General features: G+C 47.6%; 1 protein-coding gene across 2 annotated transcripts in view; it reads left to right on the top strand.

The window, feature by feature from the left end:
* The window catches only part of TRIO (trio Rho guanine nucleotide exchange factor), a 353,804-nt gene that overhangs the window by 295,486 nt on the left and 40,078 nt on the right, over window positions 1–18,240 (top strand). For both annotated transcript variants that reach the window (XM_047857219.1, XM_047857283.1), the window contains one exon: window positions 16,609–16,901. In XM_047857219.1, the coding sequence (XP_047713175.1) occupies window positions 16,609–16,901 (293 nt within the window). The remainder of the gene's footprint in view (window positions 1–16,608; window positions 16,902–18,240) is intronic.

Below are 18,240 nucleotides of genomic sequence, written 5' to 3'. Positions count from 1 at the left end.
AGTTGGCCTCGGGTCTGTTTCAGGTTTAATTGCGGGGTGGGGGAGGGGTTCAGACCATTCAAGAAAACAGCAGTGTCCTGCATTCGTGTTTTGATTCTCTGGTTCCTTGTCTTAAGAACCGCAGCCATATAATAAGACAATGTAAAGTTAAGGGAAGGGACGCTCCAGCGACCACCAGTGTATTTCAAGGGAGTGTGTGTGCCAGGCTTTGGCTTTGCACACAGAACCAGAGTTAAGACCAGGAAACATGACTGCAAAGGTCATTTGAGAAGTCGATGAGCTCCATGTTGAGGAAAAGGCAACAGGATACGAAAGAATGGAGTGAGGGTGGGGAGTGAGGTCTGTGGGTCTCCGCAGAACAGCCGCCCTGCAGCGCTCCAGAGGAGGCTGGCTTCCCAGCAGCAACTTGTACCATCTGTCCAGACCGTACAGCCATTAAATGAGTTTCTCACTAGGCCGTCTCTGGCTCACAGGCAGGGATGACTTCTAGCAGGATTTTGAGCCTGGCCTGGTACTCTTGCCATTTGCCCCCCACTCTCAAACCATCCGTTATTCACATCTGTGCTTCGGAAGCGGGCCGCAAGAGGGACCAGCCAGGGGGATCTGGTGAGACCTTCTGGGCACTTCCAGAGCTTATTATGAGCTCAAGAGAGAAGGGATGAGGTGGAGGAACCCACCAGAGAAGGAGAGGTCAGAGGAAGGAGGAGGCAGAAAATGTGCCTTTAGCAACTCAGGGGAAGTGGCTCTGTTGACATGTTTGTTCACAAAATGCGAGGAAGACAGCAAAATTATCTGGTTAGAGATAAGTGTTGGCTGCATGAATAGTGAATTTGTTGGTATAAACGTTAGTTTTTTATCAATATTCTGTGTATTTTTTGTTCACAAAGCTATCAAGACATTTTTAAGTCATGAACCATAACTTTTATCATATTTATATTAATTACATTGTTTGAGAATGGCCTTCCTCTCTAGAGGTGTCTGGGTCAGACAGGTCCCTTGTGACACCGTCCACTAGGAATTCTGCACCAGGCAGATGAAAGTAGATGATCCATGAGATCTCTTCACTGAAAATAATAACATCTGGGCAGAAAAAAAATCAAAAGTCTGATTTGAAGCCTGAGCCATTCAATAGCTCTGGGCCTTGAGAAAACTACCTTATGTCTCTGAACGTCAGGGTTTTTTTGTCTGTAAGATGGGAATAACAGTAGAGCACTCTTCTCAGTGTATCATACACCTCCCCAAAGCTTGGACCAAAATATTTTAATGAGCAGTTTTGCTAAGAGGTAATGGATTTTAAGAAGACAGCATTGTCTTTGTGGAGAGAATTTGAATCCTAGCGTTATTTTAGCTCTTTAGAAATTCTTCTGAAGAGACATTACTTAACTTTTAAATACTGGAGGATAGTTATGCTATCATATTTTTCATTTCCCCGAGGCGTATTTTTGTTCTGGCAGTCCTCAGACTATCATGGAAAGTCTAGGTGATGTTATCCAAGCTGTAACCACACAGCTAACACAAATTTGGAAACAAATTGACGTCCACTGGAATTTTCATGGGGAAAAAAAAATCTAATCTCCACAGTAAAGGATAGATGAGAGAAAGCAAAACTGTAGTTAATAATTTTTTTTTTTGAGAGACATGACTGTCCATCTCTCTCCAAACTTTCATAGCAATTCCAAGACCAGTTCCAAGTTCCTGAATGTCATGTTATATCAGAATGGTATTTTAATACATTCTGATTCTACTTACTTAATTGATTATGTGGAGATAGATGTACATCAGATTGAAAAGGAAAAATGATTTTGAGTAATATCCAAGAAATAAATCCCAAAATAACTTTAAAATGCCCAGCAAATCATAGAAAGTGATTGCAAGGCTTTTATTTAGACCCCCAAGCAATCTGGGAGTTCGTTTATTGGAGAGTACCTTGGGAAAAGGCTGTTTTTCTGCTTTCTGACATATTCACTAAAGCATTCTCCTTCAAACGTGAATTAGTCTTGCTTGGAACAGTCTTCACGAAAGCCCGTTTTATGTGCAGCCCTTGCCATTACCAATAACTGACACAGCCATGAGCCTGGAGAGCTTTACTGCTAAGCAATTGTTAGGAAAAGAACTCAGGTTTTAGGTAAGGTCAAGAACCATAAGTTATATTTTAAGAGGGTTTCAGTGGGGGAGCCCAGTTACACTGATAAGATAGTGGAACTATTGAATTTGTTCACATTCTGAAATAAGTATATCCTTTTATAGGACACATGGAATCTATTCCAGTGCTGTACATATTCTCCTAAGGAAAAGCATAATGTAGTGATCCTCCTTAACATTAAACAGATGCACACACAGAGGAGTGTGCCTTATCGTTCTCCTTGAACTTGCTTCACATCTTCTGTGTCTTTTTTGATGAGTGTGGATTCTCACCAATGCAATTAAAGGAAAACATTTCAAAGACTAAATGTAGGGAAGACGTTTCTTTGCCGAAACACGTCATATGCACCTGTTCTGACAGTGTGCATCATGTCAGAGATGCGCGTGCACAGGACATTCCGCTTCCTGTGAGTAAAGGAAAACCACCAAAGTGCTCTTAGCACAGCGTCGTATTGTTTCAGCTATGAAGGCCTTTTCACACAAGTTACCATGCAAACTAAATTCTAGCTCAAATCTGTTTTGCTCTTTAAGTATTTTTAAATGAGTCAGAGTTTATGACAGGATATGCTCGATAATACAATGGGAATAGTGTGTTGCTGTAGAAGTCAGGCCACCAGCGTTCCTGTGCTTGCTGACCCTGCCAGTGTGACCGCCACTAACTCCTTGTTAATCACACTCACCTGCAGCTTCTCACCTGTGCGTGCGCGAGCATGCACACACACACACACACACACACACACACACACACACACACACACAGAGCATCTGCTTGCTGCTGCTGTGTTTGTGTTCTCCGAAAACTACATTAAAGGTAATTTTTTCTTGTAAGCAAACTGCAGTTTTTAAATAATTTTGTTTTCTCACTTTTGACTAATAAAAGATATATTTGTCACTCTGAACTTACGGTGACAGTTTTGAGAAAAATCAAAAACAGTGTGAACACACTGAATTTATGTATATTTCCAACCAAAGTACAAAGAAACTTAAAATTATCTGGCTTTATTTAGGAGGAACATGAAATTTTGAAGTATTAAAATTTTGAAGTTCATAAAATGGACTGAAAATTCCCTCAAAACCCAAAAATTTCCTCTGAGCCCTCGGACAGAACGGCCTTTCGTTGCTCTGGAATCCTTTCTTCTCTCTAGACAAGAAGCAGGCCTCTGCCCTTCGGCTCTGCTCCCTCTCTGGTATGTGCTCTTTCTAAGCATATTTCTTCAGCTAGACTTCAGGATGAACACAAATTTATGGCTCTTACGCTGAAGAATTTCCTCCAGGTGCTCGAAGTTAGCCTTGTGGTGAGCAAGCAAATCCATAAACCCCGGATAGCCTGCCTGAGAGCGTGGGGGTAAACGCGCCTCGGAATGAGTCCATGGGGCTCCCCCTCACTTCCTCTCCCGTCTCTGAGGACTGGCTGGGGCTGTGGGGGGAGGAGCCACAGCCCAGATGCTCCTGGTGAGTTTCTACAGTTCTCCCAGAAAACCATGCAGGACTCCACAGTATATGGCCCCAAAATACATAGTTTCTCTGAAACTGTATGCTAACTGTAAAATCGAAAAGAAGACAATGTACAGAAGGAGCAGCAGAGGGGGAAATAGCACAGGCAACTGCAGATTATGTTTGAACACATTTTCTTCTAGTCTCTATATATGCAAACTGATGCCTATTTTACTTATACTTCTAAAACTTACTGTAAGAAATTGTCTCTCTCCCATCCATTGTCCATTTTCTCAAATGCGTAGTTGAAGAAACTTTCTGTTGTTATATCTTGTTAAAATTAAGAACAGTTCACACTGTCACGGAAACACGTAGACCCGGCAGCTTGAAAAGACGAGAGTTATTCTCGTGTCCAAAGACGCAGTCCTAAGGCAAGCCTCCCTCCCCCCCCACCCCACCACCCTCTCTCATCTCTGAAAGTGGACGGATTATTGTAAGAAGTGGCCCAGTGGCCCATGTGAATAAGGGAGTCTTTAAGAACAAGAAGGAGTGTGCTTATTGTGACGTGGAACTAAAAACTGAATGTTTTCCTTTTGTCTCTCCCCAGCTAACAAGAAAGCCAGCACATAGCGCTCCCCCAGCCGCCCTCCGCCCCTGCCCCCCACGTGGGGCATCTGCTCACTTCCTACTGTGGCTTCCCTCCCGGGCTGTGGCAGTGCCATTCTGTCACACGGGGCATTAATTAAAGCCAAGGACCCGGTTTGTGCCATTAATTGGTGCTCATAGCAAAGGCGTTCTTTTCCTTGCCTTTGTCTCCCTGCCTGCTTTTGTTCCCTCCTGGAAAGACTCCAGGCCTCCCTTCCTTCCTTCCTTCTTTCTCAATGCACTCGCTCGGCTGCCCCGAGTAACCGCACAGGAGGCCCCGGGATTCTTAGAGAGCTGCCCTGTCCCAAGGCACGTCGGAGATCGGGATCTCACCTCCAGTGTTGGACCCGTGAACAACTCCATAAACAGTTGCCCTGACCCTCTTTCCTTTGTGTTTTTGGCCTTTTGTCATTGTTTGGGGATGTGATATCCTAGAAAGGGAGTGGGCAGTTTTCAAGAAATTACAGACTCATCATTTGAGAAATCAAATTCAGGTCCATTCAGTTCTTGTAGGGGGCAGGGGGCGATGTCATAAAATCAGACTAAAAGTTTGGGATCGCAGCCCTTAACGCTTTGTGTTCTTGGAGTGGGCTGTAACCGTGCGCACACAGGCACATCTTGGACTTTTTGCCTCCTCAGCTGCGGTTAACATTTTAATCCCGTTTTTCAATGCCTCGCCTTAACTTAGAGCCTCATGTCGCCTTTGGGAGAGGTATTCCTGAAATATAATTGTGAACGGGATTCCTAACTGGCTAGGGCTTTCTGTGTTCTTTATTTTTGAACCCGACAACCAGGAACCCTAAAATATAATGCACTAGATACTTGCTTTGTGGTTTGTGGGGGAGGGGGGACCTTCCCTTTCCTCATTCTCCACAGCTGGAACTCTTTCCAAACTAATATCCACCCCTTGAGACTGAAGCTTCAGCAAACCTGCTGCGTCGAGGACGTGGAGAGTGATGGTGTTTGGCAGGCTCGCTGCAGAGCTTTCCAAGGCCCTGGTCGTTTCGCCCTTAATGCCATGTAAAAATTAGCGTACGTTTATGCAGAATGAGTCATGTGGCTCTACGAAAACAAGTTTGCGTGGTTTATCGTGTATTTTGGCCAGCTCTGTTCTTAGGCAATTCATACGTTTTCTAGAGTGCATGAAACAGGCTTTTGCATGTTGGCATGCTGGATGTGGTCTTAATTAAAAATAAAAAATTTGTGCATGAATGAGGAGAGATCTGTCACCACCTGAAACAAATCAATCATGTAGTTTAAACCACTGACTACAGAATGTTCTCTTAAAACCATTTTGTGTGGGAGTGTCTTTGTGTATGTCCTGCTTCATTTAGAGGCATTTTCAACTTTAAGGAAATCTACACATTGCCCCCCTAAAAAAATCTTTGATCTCTTCTTTAAGAAGATACCCTGACTTATGTCATTTTTTTCCCAACAAGTAGTAAGAAGATGTTAAACAAAAGCATAAATATTCATCGCGAAGAATACGGTTCAAATGTAAGCCTCCTACAAATAAGATGAAATGTTTTACTGCTAACACTTTGTGTTTAATATCAGGAACAGTTATGCCCACAGGTTAAACATTTCATGTTTCTTAGCAGTCTTAGAACCTCTGAAAGGCAGAATCAGGTGAAGAGAATGTTATGCGAGCCTCACAGGATTGCTTATTCCCCCCAAATTAGCTTTCTGTTCCCTTAAATGATGATTATCTATTCAGGGCTATAATAAATGCTGTATTGCCCTGGGAATAGCTTCCCAAATAAAGAAATTAAGAGTCAAGAACCTGTTATTTTATCACAAAAAAAAACCTCATTTTCCCTAAGTCAGCAGAATACTAAATACTAAGGAATCTGGTAAACACACAGTATTTGTTTCTATAATAATGTTTTCCTTGTGTAAGTGACGTTAATCGTAAGTAAGTTTGTGAAAAGAACAGCCATTTGACTTTTTGGGAACACAGAGGGTCTCAGCTTCTGAAGAAGCCAAGCAGGAGGATACAGGAGCATTCGGAAGAGTTCTGTTCCTGAGCTTGGAAGCAGACGAGGGCAGCGCGCCCCAGGAGGTCATTGCTCCCCTACACGGCGGTTCCCTGGGGGGGGCTGCACAGCCACACGCAGCGCCCTGCCCTGCAGAGCCTGGTCTGGGGCTCACACCTTTCGTTCCCCCGTGTAGGAGAGAGCAGTCGGACCACGCGAGGTGTCACCTCCACTGTCCAGGACTTCACGTGGGGCTGCGCGGTGGGGCCGCTCCGTGTCTGGAGAACTTTCCACGTGAGCACTGATGCTGCCCCGCCTCTCATTCCCATTTCCCAGCCGGTGTGGCTGGAGAGCCACGGAGCCCTAAGCAGGAGCGTAGGGTCCGGGCTGGAGGGTGTCTGAAAACTCTGGGAGACGTAAATGTCTGCGGTTGCAGGATTTGTGTGTGTGTTTCCGGTCTCGTTTTTATGCAGTTTTTCAAAAAATGTCTTTCTTCCCTCCAACAAGGATATCTTTAAACATCTGCTTTTGTCCTTGTGTAAAAGTCAGCCCCAATCCCCTCCCTGTCATCACTGGCAAGGTAGCTCCTTGGGGATTTCTTTTCCCTTTGTGACAGCTTAGGCTTTCTATTGCAGAAAAGCCTGCCTGTTCGTCTCCCAAAAACTACATTTCAAGGGCTAACTCATGTAAAAGGCAAAGAAAATGGCCCTGTTACCCGGAGAAAGCAGGCGTATGGGCTGGAAGCTCTCCTCAAACAAAGCTAGCGTTGGTCCCGGGCAGAGGAGGCTCACGTGAAGAAGGAAGCCCCAATGTAAGAGCGGGGTTGAGAGAAGGAGACAAGAGCTCTGACGACATGGTTGTGTTCTCTGACGGGGTGGTTTGTGGCGCGTGGGTGTCTGCATCAGGCGAGCAGTCGACCCGACTCGCGCGTGCCTGGTCTCCCCCACCTCCCAGGAAAGGGGTGTCAGATCAGCAGGGCGCCCAGCGGCCTGAGGGGTTTCGTGTCGGCCCTGCGCCTCGACCAAGGGCTGGTCCACCTCTCATCCCTACACCGCCCTCTCCCAGTGTCCCGGTCACAGGACACGACAGCTGCCAAACTCCTCTTTTCCCGAAGGCCAACAGCCTGCTGATGAACCGTCACCAGCCACAGACCTACTTGTACCCAGAGCATTCCTGACCCAGCACATGAGCCAGGGCCCATTCTGTTCAGGGTGTGGATAAGTCTGTTCACTCGATCTGTGTTAAATTCCTTACATTGATCCAGACTGATCCGTCCTTCGAGTTATCCACCGTTGAAACTTACTCTCCCAGGGGCACCTGGGTGGCTCAGTCGGCTCAGTCATAATCCCAGGTTGTGGAATCAAGCCCCGTGTTGGGCTCCATGCTGAGCACGGAGTTAAGATTCTTGCTCTCTTTCCCTCTGCCCCTCCCCTACATGTGTGTGTGCTCTCTCTCAAAACAAAACAAAAAAAAAAAAACTGGCTCTCCTATTATTCCATTTGTGAGGTGTTTTCAAATCTCCACTTTGGCAGTTTGTGATATCCTGTTCATCTGATTAGCCAAGCAAAGGATTATGCCATCTGCTTTCATTTTTATTTAATTTCTTCACGTTTCCTTATTGGAAATTCAAGTGTTGAAATTCACGTGGAGGAAGATTTTTTTTTTTTTTTAATTTCCCACACGTGGAGAAAGATCTTTAAGATGAGATGCTTTCCTGACCAGAAATTCTGACAGGTTAGCATTCCCCTCACGAGAATGAATTTGAGAGGGAAAATGACGCTTGCAGTTTTGCATTTGTTGACATAGCCACATTTTCCAATGATTATGTAATGTTTGAAGTGTTTTCAGAACCCACACCAAGAATAAATAGCACTTGGCGATTTCTCTGTGAGCCAAAGGAGCAAGTTTGCACGTGTGACTTCCGTTTGCACGTTTGTCTGGTGAGACATTACGAGCCGTGTGTCCCTAATGCTCCTCGCGTTATGTGGTGGTGAAAAGGCCCTTGTCTCTTCACGACGCGGCCCCCTAAGCACGCAGCAGGGTAATCGCCCTGTTTGTGCACACCCTCGCTTTCAACCTCCGCCGAGAGACGGAGAGCGAGGTAGAGCGAGTGTTTCTGTTTGAGTGCGGTGCTTTCTAGGCGAGTCGGTTTTCATGGGTGCCAGTGATTACATTGTGTTCTTCCACTCGGTCCCCCGAGGTGGGGGTGATGCTAGTGAACCCTGGTGTGAGTTCACGGGAGGGGCTGCTCCGGGAACAGCGAATGTGCTGGTCACTTTTGTGCGTTTTCTCAGGCAGCAAAGGACATGTGTGCTTTATTACAGCACGAGCTGTGGCCAGGCCGTGCTGGACCTCTGGTGGAATCTAGGGATCATTTTTAACAAACAACAGCAGCAACTTAGGAGTTCGATCTTTTCACGTTTTCAGTCTCTACTTCATATTGGAAAGCAAATTCAGAGCTCACGTGTTTGCCTTAAGGACCCCCCCTTGCACGTTTGCCTTCGATGCTCACGCCACATTTTTCATTCCTTACCATTCTGCAGACGCTAGTGCTCAGGCCTTCTGTCCAGCTTCCCACTTTTTAAAAAGGCTGTCTCCTGTGTCAACATGACTTCGTGTGACCGTTTGAGCCCCGGGACCCGGAGCCCTGGGACACCTGGACGTGGGCGTGTGCAGGAGAGGAGGTAACGGCCGATGGCGCCGACGATGTGGTGTCCTGTCGTGTTGCAGGCCTGGTGGATCTTTCTTGACGCCGGGGAGCAACTTAAGAATTGCAGGTTCAGAGATGGGCAGAGGCTGTGTAAGAACAACAGTAGGGTAACCGGAATGAGCAAGAAGTCCCTCAGGAAACGTTTCCAGGCACTCGCTCACTTAAGTTTGGAGACATGCTTGCTCCAGCATCGGAAGCACTGGAAGTAGAACCGCATCACTGGGCAGGTCGAGTTCCTCTTCGGTGCACAGAATTCCCCCCAAGTAACAGCCCAGCTTCACCTCGCTCATCATGGTTGTAAATGAACGGACTTAGCCCGTGGAGGTGGTTGTAGTCCCTGTGTAAAACGAAATGTAGACATGTATCTGGGAAAATAAATGTATAGATTCGCTCACTTTTTATGTGATCTTCAAGAGGATTTCCAGTACATTATGGCCTTTTTGTTTTTCTTCATCCCAAAGAGATGTCACCTCAATTCCAAAAGCAGGGAATTAAAAGCCAATTTGACAAGAGTAGAAATGACAGTCATTATTCAGAAAATTATGCTCTGGAATATTTGAACCCCAACCCAGTCAGCAACCAACTTACTCTTTGTTCCCTAAGTAATTTTCTACATCTGATTCTCACGTGTACGTTGCGACCTTCCTGGTATGGTACAAGAATTTCCTAAATTAAAATGTGATTTGCTGCATCGAATCCTTGACAAGACAGAGGTTTGAGAAACTGCCGGAGGCCAGGTGCACCTGATTAAACCCTGCCCAGTCTGTTCTAAAATAGTCCGATGGAATTACCATCAGACATTGGAAGCAGCTGCCCCAAAGTGTCCTTGAGTTATCTTTCTTGAGCACATAATCTTTCTCTAGCAATAGCTGCTAAATAAACATGCCTTTATGTCCTTATAAGTAGAATTGTAAATTAGCAGTTTGCCGTGGGAACGTGCCAAGCCGAGTTAGGCTTCCCCTGGTTAGCGTGCATATCAAGACATCACCGCATTGTTCGTTTGACACGGATCTTTGACCATGTACAGTGGACAGAAAGATGGGACTCCCTTCCTTCAAAACTAGCTAAAATCGTTGGGGGGAGACCCTGAAAGAGAATTTGAAATGTGAGGTTGCAATTTACTGGAAGGTCTCCCAGCGTTGACTGTGCACGTCTGCGTGGTGGTCGGGCCTCGTCAGATGACACGGCCGTCTGCGCGGGTCCTGTGTGCCCGTTTGGTTGACGTTATGTGGAGTGAGGGCTGCTGGTCTCTGCAGACGTGTGGTGCTGTGGTGGTGGCACACTGGCCCCCCGGAGTGACGGGGCCTTCACCGTCCTCGCGGTCCCTGCTTCCGGTGAGCGATCAGCCCGGCAGCCCGCTTCCCCCTGCTTGCTTCCGGGTCTTCTGTGATTTCTTTTTCTGTGCAAAAATACGAGTATTGCCTCCTGTTTGTGTCAGACTATAACATTACAAAGTCCGTGCTTGTTCCTTCCCCCCCAGCCGCCTGGTAAGGACTCACTGTCACTCCATAGTCAGGCAGCTACAGGACTTGCACGGCGCCCAGCCCAGGACGTGATGGGCCCCGTTGCTTTCGAATGACTGTTGATCTGTAGAGAGCCCTCTTCAAGGTAAAGCCGGCTTTAAACTCTGGAGAGGCAGCATGAACAGAGCAGCAGACATCTCTGCCCTCCTGGAGCCATGTGCTGTGGGGACAGAAAAGGAAGAAAGGCAGGAAGGGAAAACAGGTTCCGGTGAAACGTCGTCGCGATCAGGACCTGGGATGTCAAGAGTCTGTGAACAGACACAATCAGCATTGTGCTCCTCACTCTGCGCACTCACAGGCGCCCTGAGACTTGCCACCATTGTGAAATGGGGGGAGGGTTCAAATGAAATGTGATCCTTCTTAGTCTGCAACTAGCAGGATATGGTCCTTTCGCCTTTTTTTCTTACGTTAAAAAAAAAAAGTGCTCTATGAATCACAGATGTCTCTAACTTAGTGACTGGGATGAGAAGGCCGTTTATCTTCTCCCGACAGTCTCTGTGTTGTGTGTACTCGCACGGTAAGACTCCTTCCTGCAAGGGGCTGGGGTCAGCACTCCTGCTCTCCCTCCTTTCCTGAGCTTTTTTTCCTTTTTTTTAGGAAGAAATGTAGCGTGGACTTTGCGTGAACTCTGACTTTAGCAAAGAAGCCATCTGTGTGGGCTTGGTCTCCCCCTCAAAATAAGAGGACATAAACTTGATTTCCTCTCTTAGGGCTTCAGGCAGATCACAAATGGCTTTCTCATGTATGCACTCGAGTGTCTTTTTAAAAGACTGATGTGCTGATAGTATCTCTTCCTGCTGCAATTTACTTTTTCTTCTTAATAAGGGACAAGTTGTTAAGTGGAAAGAAAATGAACTAATCCATGTGGTTTGCTTCATCCATCCATCTCAAAATGATTTCGAGGATGTCCTGGTCACCGTGCCAGGCTTGTGATTACCAAGATGATTAACCCAAATCCCCATTTTCCGGGTACTCGCAGTCGCATAAATACAGTGTGGCAATAAGTCGCGTAGAACTACCAAGGAGTCCTGAAGAAGGTCGCCTCAGCCATCCTACATTTGCAAATAGCACTTTACCGTTTGTAAAGCTCATTCGTCCCACTGTTTCATGTAATCCAACAGTGGCCCTGTGAGATGAGGAAATCCAGATGCCAGGATGTCAGTGTGGGGTCATGGCTGTTGAGGGGGAGAACCAGGCTGAGACTCAGACCCTTTGACAAGCCCGCAGTTCCTTTTGCCACATAATTGATCCTCCGTCTGGAACTTGAATCAGTGGATTTTCCCCAAGCTAGAAGAATGCACATCCCCAGACAAGACATGATGTGACCGCAGCCGTTCTTGGAGGCAGGAAGGTTGGGGGTGGGTGAAAAAGCAGTGGGACTGGGTGCTGAGTCTTTTTTTTTTTTTTTTACTTCCCAGAAGTTAGGAATCGAGGGAAAGGCAAGAGAAGCAGCTGAAGATGGGAAACAGGAACAAATACAGTTTTCTTTGAGGGTCAGGTTAGTTTCCGCTGTATTTCTCCGTTCGGTGCGGTCCTGAATCCACTTTCTGCTCCCTGGTCCCCACCACTGCACGATGGGTGCAGTTCACGTTCACACCACTCTCACCACGAGCTCCTGGGCCTGCCTCTGCCTTACAAGAAAGCCCCACGTAGGGCAGATCATTACAAGAATAGCCTCAATCTGCTGTGAATTACCAGCTTGCAAGTGACTAATGGACAGACTGATGAATTTGACTAAAATTCGGTGGTACTTGTAGCTCATCTCGGAACTGAGGAGGCTCTACCACCAAGTCAGGACGTTGGTGGCATTTACTGCGGTCAACCTAAGTTAGCAGGCAGTGTGCTGAGTCGGGGAGGGAACCTGTAGCTGGTAATCGACTCATTCACCCATTTGTCATTTATTCAACACACACATTTAAGCTCCCAGGATGTGCCACACATCCTGCCGGCAGCTGGGCATGTACTTGTAAACAAACCAGACTCAGCACCCACCCACGTGAAACCTGGAGTCTAAGGTCGAGGTTGGCTTCCTGTCTTGGCAGTTATCCAGCTGGGAGAGTACCGTCACGAAAGGGTTATACAGAGCTGGGACCATAGCCCTCCACCTGAGGATTACTCTTATTGGCCTGAGCCATCCACAGTGTAATCCGGCAGAAAGGTGAGGTTTTAGAGGAAGGGGGCCTGCCCGAGTGGTGTTTATACCTGGGCAGGACATGTTAGACTCAGCGTATCACAGCCACCGGGAACCCTTCTAGAAAAGGCACCTCTGTGCAGGCCAGTAATTTAAGATCTTCCCAAGGAGACCTTCTAAAGCCCTGTTGGTTGTGTGATTGACGCTTACCTTGTGCCCAGTAACGTTAGGGACCTTAGTTCCACTAGGTACCATTAGGACACATTGGTTAAAGTTGCAACAAAGCAGCTGGTCTAGTGGTCAAAGTGTGTTCCTCAGTTAACAACAACAACAACAAAATTAGCAGGACTCTATTCCATTCTATTAATGAATATATTAAGTTTCAATGATTTTTAAGTTTTTAAATTCCTGATGGTCACATCATGTCACAAGCAAGTAACGAGCATTTAAATGGAGCGTTTAATTCATTGATTTGGGTAGAAGTTTGTATAGTGTAAAGAAAAAAATACAATTTGTTGTGTTTTCGAAGAGTGTCAAGTAGCATGAAAAAGTGAGCGTTACTGTTAAAGGCAAAGTAGAAAGAGAAGGAATTTATTTTGCTTTTGATTTAGGGGTTTTTTTGCTTGTTTTTTATTTAATTGCTGGTCACCAGAATTGTGGCCAGTGTATCAGACCTGCACGAGACAAAGTGTCTGCTCATCTTGGAGACAGGTGAAGAAATCTGCTTCTACATTTTCAGACTTATAAAGTAAAATAGTTTTTTCAAGGTAAAATTTAAAATTTGACCTAAAAAATAAAATAAAACAAAACAAAGTAAAATAAAATAAAATTTGACAAAATTGTACAGTCTCCAGGCTGGCTCAGTCAGTAGAGCATGCGACTCTTGATCTCTCGGGGTTGGGAGTTTAAGCCCCATGATGGGCATAGATCTTACTTAAAAACAACAACTGAAACAGTGCTGCTTAAAATGCAACAAAACTTTCTCCTTAGTTCGTAGTGGCTGCCAGATTTTTCTAAGTCCTAAATATTCCAGTAAAGTGAAACAGTGTCATTAAGTGATTTGATAAAGAGCAGCCCAGGAAGAGAATGGCTGTTCCCTTAGAAACAGCAGTTCATCTGTAACCGGTGAGCTCCGGCCTTGGGCAGCTCTGCCTCCTTCCGGGTCTGGGATGGAACGTTCAGGCCACGGCCACGTTTATGATACGTGACCTGCCAGGTGAGGAGGAAGTCTCTTTTGAACCTATTTCCCAAAGTGCAGCAAACCAAACGCTCTGCAGCTGAGCCCACAGGGAGAGGCTAGCTCCTTTGCAGGCAAGGCTAGAATGCCCTGGGAAGTATCCGGGCAGAGCCAGCCGCGTCCCACAAAGCGTTATTGATGGGCTGCAGTTCATGCCCTCGTGCCTCCAAAGGCCGGCTGGGGCTGCTGACCAGAGGAGAGGTCTTTGTGCTGCAGGGCCTGCCCCGAGTCCCTGCCCACCGCTGCCCACGCCCATCTAAGTGCCCTCCCGCTTCTCAGTGACCCTGCAGGCTCTGGTGAACAAAGACTGTGTCAGGGTAACAGCGGGCGTCCCCTTTTCAGTAAGGATTCATGCTATGTGCTACACTGCTCCCGTGCCACACTCCCCCAGATTCTCACTTGTAGGCACAAGAACACGTGTGAGGTTCATTTGTTGGCTTAGCTGGTGCTCCCTGTTACTTGGAACGTGTGAGTATTCTGCTTATGAATGTCAAGACCTGTAATTGATTGGGTTTTATTGAGGTAAGAGGGCCTCTGTCTCTTTCCTGCCTCCCTCAATTCATATGAGGCACAGTGGGCCCCATCAGTGACACTTGTCGTAGGTTGGCCAGCCCCGGACGTCTCGCAGCCTCCGCCTGAGTGCCACCTCCACTGTCCTTTGTCTTGAGTTACCCGGCTGAGTGAATGTATGTGGAAGACGTGACCGCCCTTCACACATGGGCTGTGAATCAGCTCGCTCTACTTCTTAGGGCTGGGGATTTCTGACGCCTCCTTCAAGAAGCCTTCTGGGATCCGTCTACTCAATTCCCCTTCTTCCCAGCCTCTAACAGGATTTGTACTCGCTTATAGTTCTGGCCTCATAGTTATGTGGTCCTGGAAAACACTACATGGCGGATCCCATGGGTGAAGGACGGTTCTATTCATCTTTGTCCAGTGGCACGTACAGGGCTTGGCTCTGAGTCCCAGCACACTAAAGGACTGTGGAAGTGTCACCTGCTGTGGCTGACCCAGCATCTTGCTAATAAAATTAGTTGGAACTTAAAAAAAAAACCTGCAGTTGAATAAATTGTCATTTGGCACGTGGATTACCCCAACCTCCCTCTTCTTTTTGTCCTTGTTGTCTCTACGTGAAAGTTCCTGAGGCTAGGCACTGTGCTTCCCTGTTTGCCTTTATCCTGAATTGGCACCTGGGAAAATTTCTAGGAAGTACTTCCTGTGTGCTGTGGCCAGCTTAACGGTGTAATTCTCTCCTGCCTCTTTAGATGGTACCTGAGGAAAAGGAGACACGTGGAAATATTGTAGTGACTTTCATTTTAAAATAAAGTTATAAACGAACGAATCTAGATCCACACATCTATGTGCACGTACCCACACAGGGGAAAAGGTTTTTACTTGTCAACTGAATTCTGTATTGCTTAGTTTTGAACCAAAGTCTGGCTCTAAGAAAATCTAGATTTTTAAGAATGAGCGATCCTGCTTGAAATGTGTCATCTGTTTATGGAAGATTATACCCTCCACCCATGCAAGCCTCGGGCCAGGGAAGGAATGAGATGGCAATTAGACAGGGATCCGCCGTCTCGTCCAGGAGTCTAGAGCAGGAGTGGGAAACTACTGTTGAGTCTCTCGCATATAATCACAGGATTGGGAGGGATTAGCTCTCCTGCTTTGTAACTGCAGCACATAATAATGTCTCCGGTGCCACCGAGGTAAACAAACGAATACAGGTGTCTGTAAAATAGGATCGTCTCAAAGAGTAATTTTAATATATTTTTCAGGCTTCAGAAGACTTAAGAAAATAACAAGCATAGTGAATGATCTTCTTCCTCATTCCATTTCTTAAGGTGTAAAGCATTTTACTCTGTTTCACTAGACTGACACCCTCAAGTCAGGTGCTCAGGAAAGGGCCAGGCAGTGTCCTGTCACCGGTTTTCAGTTTGTAAAGTCCTGCCTCATAACTGCTTGGATTCGGTGAGTGTCAGCTGTCTTCTAAGCTTTTTTTAGGTCTCTCTTTTTCTCCTAAAAAACAATTCAGGGTCAACTCTCTTTAATTTTTGAGATCCAGTGAGAAGATTCACTCGGATACGTTTTCTGCAAAGCATTGTTGGTTATTTGAGGAAGGCTTCCCCTCACATTTCTTTTAAAAATGTGCTGCTGGTATTTACTTGGACGAGAGAAGTCACTTCGAGTCCGAGAGAAAGACCCCCTGCGCCTGCATAGTTCCGGGGTCTGGCCCCAGGCCGGATCTCCCACCAAACCAGCCGGCATTACCCCCTTTCCCAGCTGCTGACTTCGCTCTTGACACAGCATTCCAGATGGGTGTCATTTGTCCCAAAGTCTGACCAGGTCAGATCCATTCTGATGTGGGTACGTGCACACGTCCACGCTTTATTTACAGAGCCGTACTTTTTGTTCACTGGTAGTGAATCAAACTGATGTCTTTATGCACCAGGATTAGTTCTTAGTTTCTTTTGAAATCTTCTTTCATAGCTTGTGTTTATCAAGAAAGTGGGTGAACATGGTTTTAAAGACCATCTGTGTGATGGTCTTCAGGGGATTGGTGACTTGGGGTTTTGGGGGGAACGGTACGTCCTGAGGAGAATCGTCTCTGGGAACAACTCAGGTTCGGTAAAGCTTTGAAAGGTGTGTGCGCGAGACAGCGGACCTTCCCTTCCCGCGTTTCCAGGCCGCAGGTAGGCGGCGGGCACAGCCGGGCGCCCGCCTGCAGGCGAACGCAGCCTGCGGGCAACACGGCCGGAGGATCTGTCTGTAGGCCGTTCGGTCAAACCTGCCGTGTCTCTCTCACCCTTCAGACTCGCTGTCCGTCTCCAGTAACGATGCCAGCCCGCCCGCCTCCGTGGCCTCTCTCCAGCCCCACATGATGGGGGCCCAGAGCTCCCCGGGCCCCAAGCGCCCGGGCAACACGCTGCGCAAGTGGCTGACGAGCCCGGTGCGACGGCTGAGCAGCGGCAAGGCCGACGGGCACGTGAAGAAGCTGGCGCACAAGCACAAGAAGAGCCGGGAGGTCCGCAAGAGCGCCGATGCCGGCTCGCAGAAGGACTCGGATGACAGCGCGGCCACCCCGCAGGACGAGACGGTGGAAGAGGTCAGAGCCCCCCGGCCTTTCCCCTGGAGGCGTGGGGATGCTCGTTTGTCGTGGGAACACGCTCCTTCGGTTCCCTTTCCCGTGGGTCCCCGCGACTGTCAGCTCGTTCCGTCCCCCGTTAGCAGACTGGATTCGGTGGGGACGGGCGGGCCCTGGCAGCTCCGTGTTGACCTGGTCGGGACCCACGGTGGCTCCCGAGAAGGAGCGCAGGGTTCCAAGCGTCCCCCCAGGCCTGCTCCAGTGGGAAGCAGGCACCCTGCTGGCCCAGCCCGCCTGGCCCCGCTGCCACAGACAAGCCAGGAGGTGCCGCTCAAGCTGCGAAGGTGCAGGCCGTCCCCGAGCTCGGCCTAGACCACGGCCGCAGCGTTGCGCAGGCAGGGCCCCAGCTTTAGACGTGCAGGGGCCAGAGGGGTGTGGGTGTCCTCAGTTCATGCTTAACATCTGTCCTCCCCAGCCGACACAGGGCGAGCTTACTTTGCTAACCAGTAAACACTGGATCGTTCCCACATCATTACAGATACACGGGTATCTGCCAGCCGGGAATTTTTGTAAGTTCCCTTTTCATTCAGGGGTGGGAGCTTTAAATTACACCGCAAGGAACAGAATCCCTTCGTGACCCCCAGGCTAGGCTGTCGGGCTGGTGGTGGCAGTGAGGGGCCCTCAGAGTTTTTAACTGAGGCCCGCCACCCCCAGCCCCACCCAGCTCCCTCAAAAAAAAGAAAAAGACAGACAGGATAAGATTTGTATCATTTAATTTGTTTTGCAGACATGGATTTTCTGCTGCTTTTTTCCTGGGCATGTTCTGCCCTGGGTTTTCACTGCAGTAATGTGGTTTATTATGTCCTCATCTGTCTGTTTTCTACATCTGTGTCCTCTTAGTAGAAATAAAACTGACAACTTTTCTAAAAGTGAAAGCCGAGTAAAAGTAATGTGAGACTAAATTCAGATTCTTCCAGAGCATTTTGAACTGTATTAGTCTTCATGCCATTATAGTTTCAGTGAATTTTATTCTAGCAAGTTATCAGAAACAAAATGGAAGTAGACGAGAGGAACCGAATGAGAGTTATTAAGGCTTCAGGCTTTTGAACTGGTCCCCGGGGAGGGGGTGGTGGTGGACGACGAGATGTGTTCAAAGCCTAACGGATAATGTTGGTGGTCTCTTCAGAAGACACACGCGGGGGCCCTTCTCCGGTCCGAGTCTGCAAGCAAGGTAGCTGGTGTGCAGGAAGGGATGAGCAGTTCCCATCGGGGCTGGAAAGAGCTTGCTCCTGATTTCTGTCCCCTCCGTTCCTGTGCCGGCCACACTTCCCCCAGTTCACCCTTTAGGGCTCTGTCTGTG

This window comes from Prionailurus viverrinus, chromosome A1, assembly GCF_022837055.1.
Source record: "Prionailurus viverrinus isolate Anna chromosome A1, UM_Priviv_1.0, whole genome shotgun sequence".
Classification (NCBI taxonomy): Eukaryota; Metazoa; Chordata; class Mammalia; order Carnivora; family Felidae; genus Prionailurus; species Prionailurus viverrinus.
Note: the sequence above shows the minus strand (reverse complement) of the source record. Positions and strands in the feature narration are given on the sequence as shown.